The following is a 10720-nucleotide window of genomic DNA, read 5'->3' as shown; positions in this document are numbered from 1 at the left end:
TTATTTATTTATTTGTAACGCTATTTTCAAGGAAATTAAGCTTTTCCGCTGAAATTCTCACCATAAATTTGGGTAAAATATTTAAACTCTTAGGTTTTCAACGAGGTGTTTGTGAATGTTTCATGACATTTATAAATATTAGTTCATTTCAAGTTAAATTGTGATTTTAAATTGTGGAATATTTATTGTGTTGTAATTTTACAATTTGTGCTGATTAGATATTTTATAGATATTATTTCAACCAGGGGTCTGTGCACTTTTCATGACATTTTTGAATATTAATTCATGTTAAATTGTGATTTTAAATTGTGAAATATGTATTGCCTTAAATTTAGAATTTAATGTAATTTAGAAATAGTGCAAAAACAATGCAAAAATAAAATAGCTAATTTTCTTTAGTAAAAAAATTATCTTAAATATTAATGTATATTATTTGAAAAGTTACTATATTAAAAGTGATATAAATTTAAATTGCTTGAGTTGAAATGTGACAGATATGTGTTTTAGTGAGATTTGCTGTTGTTATGTGTTTGTTACACGTAAAATAGGAGCGTCTTCACCGTAGATTCACCTCAATCACTGATTCAGCTGACTGACATGTGCTTGCCATCTGTAGTTTGTCTGCGTTCTGTAGCGTTTCTGCTTCCTGTATTTGGCCCAGAGGAAGCTCAGGGTTATGAGTGAGATTCTTGTGCTGTTTATGTTCTATCAGCTGAGGAATAATATTAAATTCCAGTCTGTGGCAGCTGATTTGCAGCCGGTGGGCTTGAGATACACCGAACAGCAGGAGGAGGAGGGACGCGAGCTACTCATCAGCAAAGCATTTCCTCTCTTTCTTTTTCTCTTTTCCTCTCTTGCTGTTTCTCTGTTTCTTTGCTCTCTCAGTCCCTCCAGAGCACTTCCTGTCATAGTTTGGCCACTTCCTGTTGCTGTAAACAGAGCCGTTGTCCAGGCGAATGGCTGACCCTTCCCAAATGTTTTATTCTGGACTTTTCTTTTTTTTTGTATGCAAAATATAATTTCTTGTAGTTTTGTGTTCGGTCAGTTGAGATGTTCTGGACACGTTTTGAGAAATTTGCACTTAATCCTGTTTTTTAAAAACCGTTTTCGTGAAGTACTTCATAAAGAGAAAAAGATGTGATCTTATGTACTTTTGAATCTAATAATTTATGCTTTTCTTATTGTGTTTTTGTGGCTATTAGTTACTCTAATTTATTAACACAGATAATCTGCATCTGCTTTACAATTTTTTATACAATAAGTATATTAAATATAAAAATACAAAAATGTGCTAAATAATTTTTAGTCATTGAATTGTTTTATCTGGTAAATAGTTATGAATGATAAATAATAATAAACAAATAATTAGGTAATACTGTATTATTAGATATTAACAAAATATTCTAATATATTAATATAAATATAAAAAATATTTTTTGCTGTAGTATTATTATTATTATTATTATACGGTAAACAGCTATTAAAATAATTTTGTAATATTATTAAATATTTATGTAAAACATATAAATAAATAACCTAATAGTGTATTCTAAATAATTATAACTAAATGTTTATATTTATTTATTGTCATTTATTGTATGTTAATACTATTAAATAATTTATTTGAATTATATTAAATAATTATTTATTATTAAAATAAAATGTCAATATGAATTTCTGGGCATGTTTTGAGAGATTCGCCCTTAAACCTGTTTTAGAAGACTGTTGTAATCAAATGCATTAGTTCCTTCACACGTTTGTAAGGAGAAAAAGATGTAATGTTATTTTTGTGCTTTGAATGAATGTCTGACCAGAACAAGCATGCACCATATAATGAAGTGTTTCATAGATAAAGTCACAGCAAACCAACTCTGAAAGTCAGAGATAAAGAAATTCCTCCTAGTGCTCAACTTAGACGATTTCGGAATGATTTTCATTTAATCTGAAAATCTAGTCATTATCCTTTGCACTTCCATCTGTTTTCTAGCCAGGAGGGACGTATTGGCATCTGAGAAAGACTCTGCGACCGAAATATAGAGGCATCGTACAATACATGCATTTGAGATGCAGGCTGTCTGATATCTGAGACGAGGAGTCTGATTGGCTGTCACTGTTCTGGAATTTAGCCAATCAGGCGTTTTGTTCTATCCGAATGACTGAGAGATTGAAATGTCAACTTGAGTTTCATTAATGCTGGACTGATAAACACAATTTATATTTGACTTTCTCATCAGGGACACCCTGATACACCCTGCCTGCAGTGTTTATTTTCAGTCTAAAACCAGTGTGTGGATTTCTAAATGGCTGACACTGATATCTAGAAGTGCAGATGGCCAATTCATTACCTTTTCCACTTCTAGTTCCTGTCGCTGCACGATTTTGACAAATCTTAGAATTGTATCCTTTTTTGCGTGTGTGTCATTGTGGCTGTTAGTTAAGATAATTTACTATCACAGATAATCTGCATCTGCATAATTATTATTATTATTAATTTTATTATTATTATGTGGTAAACAATTATATTACAAATCATTTAATAATATTTATAATAAATATTAATATAAAATATATTATTACAAATGATCAAATAAATAATAACTGAAGTATTTATATTTATTGATTATATTACATATAAATAATTTATTGACATTCATTCAAATGAAATGTCATTTCATTAATACATTGTTAAATAATTTCAAGATAAAAATGAATAATATATCAATCTAAAATTAAATTTTTAATTATAAATAATTTATATGTATGTAATATGGTTATTTTATGTAAATTGTGCTAAATGCACATTTAGTATAAATTTTATTAAAATAAAATATCAATGTATATTTTAAATATTAATATCAAATATGAAAATAGTATAAACAATCAGAAATATTACTAAATTATTTGTATTTAATATAATTATTTTCCAAGTTATTTATATTAAATACTAATATTAATTGTATTAATAAAATATCAGTATCAGTAGAATTTGTAAATGTTTACTATAAAATATGAAATACAAATATAAATAATTTTCAATTTAATTATTAGTCAATTATTTTGTAAAATAATTGTATTAAATATAAATCATTTAGTAATGTTTTTATTAATATAAAATATAACAATAATATATTAATTAAACAGTCAAAATAACACTTAGATTGTACTCAACCTAATCATATTTCATAGACGTACCAAAAGACACTCTAAAGCTATATCTTAAAAAATACAAAGGAACCTTTGTTTTAATAAAATAGTATTTGGCACTTTATCACTGCATTAGACACATCACAAATGGTGGTTGCATCATGAAATGGTGAAACATATCTCCATGGTTGAGTGATGCAAGACGAAGCGCAGACTCTCTGAAGCGAAGACAGCACCACCCCAGTAACCAAATATACACACGTGAGAAAATACACACAGACATCCTGCGCTTCAGGTTTCATTTAATTTCAGGCCACATTTGGTGTGTACTGTGTAATGTAAAATATGATCCCATTGCACTGTGAACATGTTAAATGATGGATGTGCTGGGATGCTGGCTCCCTGTCAGCACTGGTCTCCAGAGAAGTGTGTGTACTATAATAATTAGGTTTGACTCGATGGTTTTGCTCTGGTTAGTCTCTGCAGGCTTTCTCCTCCCACCAAGGACTTCACTCTCTCCCAAACACATGCACACACTAGTGAAAACTCAGAAAATAAATGATTATGTGCTTGCTGAAGCGCTGGAATCGCGTCCTGTAGGGAGTCTCATGTCCAATTACAAGAATAAATATAGCCAGAAACGATACGAATACTCTACGAAGTGTGCAAACGTAAACACCGGCAGTGTTTGGTTTTGTTGAGTATATATATTCTGGATGGGTCGTGATGGTCGACTACAGTGTAATAAGTTATTTTCCAATGTTGTAAATAAACCAAAGATTATTGGAGTTTGTTTACTTCGAGTGCTTCAATATTTCATGTTTAATTCAATGTGGTACTTGCAGTTTCTTTATTACTGCGACTAGCAAATTCTGAGTGAAAACTTTCTACAACCAAATTTTCCATTGTAGTCATCCAACAACATACTTGTCGATTAGATTTAAAAGGTCCTGTTGAGTCAGAGTTTAATTAGCCTGTTATCCTTTAGCTTTTAGTATAAGCTTATTCAGTTAGCTTGAAAAAATGGTGAATTCAGCTATCTTTCTTTGCAAGATTCTCTTTAAACTGTTGCCTGACATGACAAAAGATTATATAGGCCTGTTGGTTATATATCAACATATGTCAACATGACTATAAAGAAAATGCATATAAAAATAATATTTATTTATTATTTAAGAAGACAATATATGCTGTATGATTGCTGTAGCGCCCCTTGTGGCAACACTGAGAATGCAATGTGAATAATCTAATTGTGAATTTTCTGATTAAACATTGCAATTGAAAAAAAAAATGTAATAAATAAATAAAAATCCAGGTCTGCTGTGTTTGTAGGGATGCCCAATTTGGCCGAAATGTTGTGATTATCAATATGGCTATAAAAAAAAAAAATTTTTTTTAATGATTATTATTATTATTATTCGTTAAAGTAAACTTACTATTGTAATCACTGTATTTAATAAAACTAATATATATTTTTTACATTACAACTGTACAATTTCAATACTATTCTGTCTTATAGGCTGTCTTAATTGATTTACTTTTTTAACGTTTTTTATTTTTATTTTTTTCCGTTTAATCTTCATTCATTTATTCTGCCGGAAAACCGCAGGGAGACCTCAAATTTGTGCTTCTCAATAAAATTGTAGTAAGGTGTTTATCACATGTTGTATTACCAAATAGATATTAAAAAGTTTTATTTTGATGAACCGAGCAGCCCTTCTTGCCTGTTACTCTGAAGCATGAAACTGAGCTTGCCTCGCTTGAAAAGTTTTCATTCATAGTATATTTTGGACCTAACATTGAAACAAAAATTTGAACAAATGATTGTAGACAGATTTACTGACAGCAACACAATAAGCATTAGCAGATCTCCTGAATCTGACTTTTAGTGGCCGGAAGCATGGCTTCTGCAGTGCTGCAGTCTACATCTTATGACTGTTCTTTCTCCCTGAGAAATGGAACAAAGCTAAAAAAGCACAATCGTCATCAGTTTTCACAAGCACAATAGTGTTGCATTGTGTTTCATAATTAATAGGGACTCGGCACAGATTCAGTCCTTGTAATCCCCCTAAACGCCCCTGAAAGTCTTGATGTCAGTCGGCGTGACTGCTGAGGTAAATCTTCACTGGATTATGTTGAGCGTGCTGGGCTTTATATGTCTCTTGGAGTGTTTGGCGGTGTTTGTGAAGATGGACGGGGCGAGCAAGTCTTCATTGTTAAGTAGAGCATTTCTTGAGAGAAATGCCCGACCTTATGCAAAACAACACTGTTCTTTTGCAGAGGACTTTGTTTAAGCCTCGGCTAATCCAGACCTCCCACAAGAGATGAAATCTGGCATTGTGTTCCTCTGCATTTGGAGAGGTACATTTGGGAACACAATTCACTGGCCTTGAATTGTTTCTTTTTGTGTATTCATGCAAATGGAATTCTGAGTGTAATTGAAACAACAATATGATGTGCTCTCCTTTGACTTGCTGTGCACCAGAAATAAAATTAGTGCACATGCTTCGGCACAGTGAGACAACTATAAGGTGCTTGTACATGTGGCACATGGTTGAATTTGGCTTGCAACATTTCCTAATTGCATATATACATAGTATTTCTTTATTATTACAAAATATTTCAAAATATATATTTTTCATTATTTTAATCCATGCTATATGTATATATATATATAGCATGCAATCATTTTTGATTTATTAAGTTTTTATATATTTAACTTAGTACAAATTGCAATATATTGTAATATATTTCTAAATCATGTATAACATTTTGATATTTCTAAAACATTTAAAATGAATGTAATATATATTTAAATATATGTATGCATATGGCAAGAAATCTGTAGACGCGCCCATAACAACAAAAGACAAGACTTTATTGAACCTTTTCTGATAAGAAGTGTGCGCTCTTAAGGACATCAAAACCTAAAATAAAACTCCAGAAAGGTGTAACAGATGTGACCTTTAAGGTTTTGTGGTCCAGGGTCACAAATATAAACATTTTTAATCCCTAAAAATAAAAAACCTTATATATGCCTAATATATGAAAAAAATATCCCATACAAAATAGTACATATTATATATTATACATTATATATTGTATGTTATATATATATATATATATATATATATATATAAATGCTAAATATATAAAATTATTGCATACAAAATATAACATTACATTAAACTACTATATAAATGTAAAGCTTATTTTATGACACTTTTATTTTTCTTTATAAAGGTGTGTGTGTGTGTGTGTGTGTGAGTGAGCGCATGTGTGTGTGTGTGTGTATTTAAAAAAAAAAATTATTTATTAGTTGTTGTTCATTTGTTCATTCACTTGACTCATCCTTAGTCAGAAAGAATCTTTTTTTTTCCCCTGCAGAATATGTTTGAAAAAGAGGCCTGTAATGTCAGACTCATTTGCGGTAGTTGAACCTTGTCAGGTTGAATGACCTATTCACGCAGAGATGATAAATGATGTCGGTCATTTAATCGACTCCTGAAATTAACCTCTTATGGGCTCTTTGAAATATTATCTTCCACCCACACCCCTCTGCACTTTACCTGAGTAGACCTTTTGTTTTAGAGTCAGTGGTGAAGTATGGACTGCAGGGCAGTGGAGGGAGAAATTGCTTTGTCCTCTGCAGAAGGGTCATATATATACGAGGTGGTCATATTTACCATGTGATGAGCCACTGGCAGAAATCCCACTCGCCTTCACCCAATTAGCTTGTCAAAGTAATATAAAACTACTTCATATCATCAATGGAACTAATAATAAAATTTTATTACCACAGGCCGTAATGTGCCACGTTATCTCAGCTATTGCCCCAATGCCACGTTTTGGAAATGTAATTTTAATAATTCATTTGAAATGACAGGTGTTTTAACGCAGGACGGAAGGATTGTTTTTTTATGGATGTGGTAATGCCGCTCTGTTTGAATTAATCAATTCAGCCAAACACTGTGTTTTATCTGTATGAAGCTGTCTGAAGGACGATGATTAAGGAGGAGTGCTTGAATTTAAACTCATGAGGTTTCTGCAGAGCTAACAATGTATCTAAGAGCATCTAAATTCCCTGGCCTCCAGCTTGAAGTGCTTTCCACTCATCTTCTGTGAGTTACGTGCCGCATCCGAGATAAGAGTTCTCATGTCTTATGGGACACCCGAGAGTCGTGGATTACCAGTGTTTCATGTTGTCGACGGATGGTTAAAAACATCTTTCTGGCTGAATATTATGGGGATGTTGCTATGTGGGAATAGCGGGGTTTTGTTTCTGATTCCAGGTCCATTAACAGTTCTTGTAGTACTTTTGGGGAAGTATCGAATGTTGCTGTGCATTGCATTACGCCATTCCATCCATGTTGGTGGAAAATGCATGTTTTAGGACTGGTAATGGAACCAATATATTTTGTTTTTCTAAAAAAAAAAAAAAAAGCCTTCATAATTGCTAATGCTTGTGTATTATGGGGATGTGACTACATGGGAACTGCAAGGTTCTGTTCTGATTCCAGTTCCATTAACAATTCTTGTAGTATTTTGAGGAGGCATTGAGTGGTGTTTTCTGTTTCGTTCCATTCTTGTTGGCAGAACTTTATTATTTTTTTTTTTTTTAATGTTAAAAAAGTTGCCTTTTTATAACCGAAAATCTGTGTAATTGTAATGTTTGTGTATTAAAAATGAACAGTGCTTGTAATGCAAAACAACATTGAATACTTTCTCAAAAGTACTACATTGCCCAATTTTGTTCATTTTGGCGGGGAAAAAAATGTGTTTTAGAACTGTTAATGGAACTGAAATCATTTGTCTTTTGTTTTGTTTGTTTTTGTAACCAAAAGTTGCATAATTGCTAATGTTTCTTGCTAAACAGACACATTTTTGTGTTACCACATTGTGAAATATGTCAAGGTGAAATTTTGCAGGTGTAACTTTAAGTCGCTTTCAAACCAAAAATCTTTCTGTTAGTTTATGAGAGAAATTTGAGTGTGACTTAAACATAAGAGAAATCTGCCGGGGCAAATTTTCACCCTCACGTGACACTCCAGATCATGCGATTCCTATTTAAATGACTGGATATTGCCCAAAAAATGTTGCACTTTGACCACTATTCATAATGCATTGCATTCTCAGCATTGCCACAAGGGGCACTTTACCATACATTTGCATAAACACTTCATATATGACTAGTTTTCTAGTTTCAACCATTTGAATCTTGCTAAGCAAGTTAGCTAAAGTGGGCATGTATATAGCTAGCTATACTTGAATAACACATCTGATTTAGTACTACTGAGGCTTGTTACCTCCAAAGAAGCAATCCTTCAACATGTTTGACGTTAACACTTACAATTTGAGTCTGACTGTGAGGTTGACAGATCAATGACTAAATAACTTTATCAGAGAGTCTGTGAAATAAGATACTAAAGAAAAGAGGATATGGAGGATACAGAGGGATTATGGGAAAGAGACACTAGTCTTCAGTCTTTGGAGTGCCCCAGGTGCTGTTATCAGAAACCATTATTACATCCTTGTCAGACCTCTAGGTTTTTAATCCATCAATTGCTCTTCCTCTGCCTCCTAATACCACCTTCGACACATCCAACCGTGCTGGTGTCGTAGAGTATAAAATGAGACCTTATTTGTGGGTGCTGCAAGTGTTAGAAGAACCGTAGACCTTGAAGCACTTCTCCAACTCTGATAGAGTCAAGGGAGGTCAGTGCTATAAATTTTACTATTTCATTTTTTTTCCCAGGAATGCACTTTCTCCATCAGCTTCTGATGGCTTGAATTATGAATAAAATAAAAGCATGAGGGAGAATTTTTGAGGATTGGACTGAAGGGAACGAAGCAAAGTGGTATTGAATGAATGAATGATGCATTTGTATTGCTGACCTACTTCAGCATCTGTTAAATGTAGATAAAAAGAAATGGACATTTAAAAGGGAATGAATCCTTCCATTAAATCTTTTGTGTGAAAGATTTTTAATACATACATGCAAAAGATGCGTACCTCCTTTTGAATAGTTCATTAAGCCTTTAAGTAACAGACATGAAAGGTCCTTCCAAGGCCTTCATCTTTCAACTTCCACAGAGCCTTCAAAAAAAATTTCCACAACTAAACTTTGCATTACATTCATCTAAGCTTTTCTGTACAGAGACACCCTTTCAAACCTCATTTATGTCATCCTTATGGTCAATTGTTGTGTAGAAATTAAATTATTATCAGCTACTCTGAGTTACTTGGCCCTTTAGTCTTATTTGATATTCATGATTATTTAGTCCAACTAATTATAGCTTGTTTTACATCTCTGTGTTGTTTTGCATGTCTGTCACGTAAAGCAACAGAAGTTGAGGCAATCATGCATGAAAATTGAGTCTGCATTTGATATGCTTTGATATCTTTCTTTTAGAACCCAGCAAATCAAACGCTCTACCAGTGATAAAAGTTTATCCAGATATCAAGTCTATAAATTAGAATTTTACATTGTTGGTGTTGTTTCCAGCAGGGAGCGCTACCTTATATATTATATTTATTCATTTTGTAAATGACACATCTGGGACTTTATTACCTTGTTTCTGGTAGTGTGACTTTCAGTCTAAAGTAAATGTGCACACTGAGTAATAACATTGATCCATAAAGCCTTATGTATCTTTAAAACTACGGTAAATACCTTTTTGTGCTTTAGTAAATTATACTATATTTTACTGAAATGCTGTTTACCTTATATTTCCAAGTGAAACAGAATATTCAAGATGAAAAAGAGGGATTAATGACATTAGCTGAAAAGAAATGTTGTCTGCAGCTTGGCATTGTGTTTTTGTTGTTGTTTGGAGCAAAATGCACAATAAGACCAGGAACGGCATTAAGTAAATTTGGTAAATTTTGATTTAATGCTAGCTTTAAGTTATATTAGCAGTGAGATGTCATTAAGAAGTTTTCTGAGAGATAAAGTAAAGTGAACTTTCTGATTTAATTTCTATATAAACAACAATGCATAAACCTCTTCCAAGATAGATTAAAAGTAATCAATTTTAAGGATCTCTTAATCTCATGCAGCACATTTTGAGTTACATCTTTTCCCAGTTTGTCCCTTTAGCTACACCACACTAAGCTCTAGCTACAATCTTTTTGAAAAGTTTTGCCTTAATGATCCAATAATCTGATTGCAACATGTCTCATTATTCTATTTGCATCAAGCGTTTGTCCTGCCACACAAAACTAATCAAGATTGTCCCTGTCCTTTTTGTTTTCCCAGCAAGAAAAAATGGAAAAATGCCAGTGTTTGATTGTCAGGTTTGGAGCAATGGTGAAATAGCATAACCAATGCAAGATGGCCGCCCACAGGATCAGAGTAACCAACAACAACAATGTTCTCCCTAGATGTAAATCAGAGGGCACTCTTATCGACCTTGATGAGGGAGTGACTGAGGCGGGTCTCATAGATGTCAAAGGTCAGTTTATTGTACTGCAAATAAACTAAGAGAGTGTTTGATTTGGTTGTGCCATATATACAGTATATATATATATATGTATATATATATATAATATTACAAATCTATAATTCATATTAAT

General features: G+C 32.4%; 1 protein-coding gene across 1 annotated transcript in view; it reads left to right on the top strand.

Moving 5' to 3' along the window:
- LOC107739319 (SH3 domain-binding protein 4-A-like) overlaps window positions 1–10720 on the top strand; it is a 39619-nt gene that overhangs the window by 5447 nt on the left and 23452 nt on the right. Inside the window, exon 2 of the mRNA XM_016551407.1 lies at window positions 10404–10599. Coding sequence (XP_016406893.1) covers window positions 10479–10599 — 121 coding nt within the window. The 5' untranslated portion in view covers window positions 10404–10478. The remainder of the gene's footprint in view (window positions 1–10403; window positions 10600–10720) is intronic.

This window comes from Sinocyclocheilus rhinocerous, unplaced genomic scaffold (assembly GCF_001515625.1).
Source record: "Sinocyclocheilus rhinocerous isolate Xijiao unplaced genomic scaffold, SAMN03320098_v1.1 scaffold945, whole genome shotgun sequence".
In the NCBI taxonomy this organism is placed as follows: domain Eukaryota; kingdom Metazoa; phylum Chordata; class Actinopteri; order Cypriniformes; family Cyprinidae; genus Sinocyclocheilus; species Sinocyclocheilus rhinocerous.
This window is presented reverse-complemented; position numbering and strand designations above follow the sequence as displayed.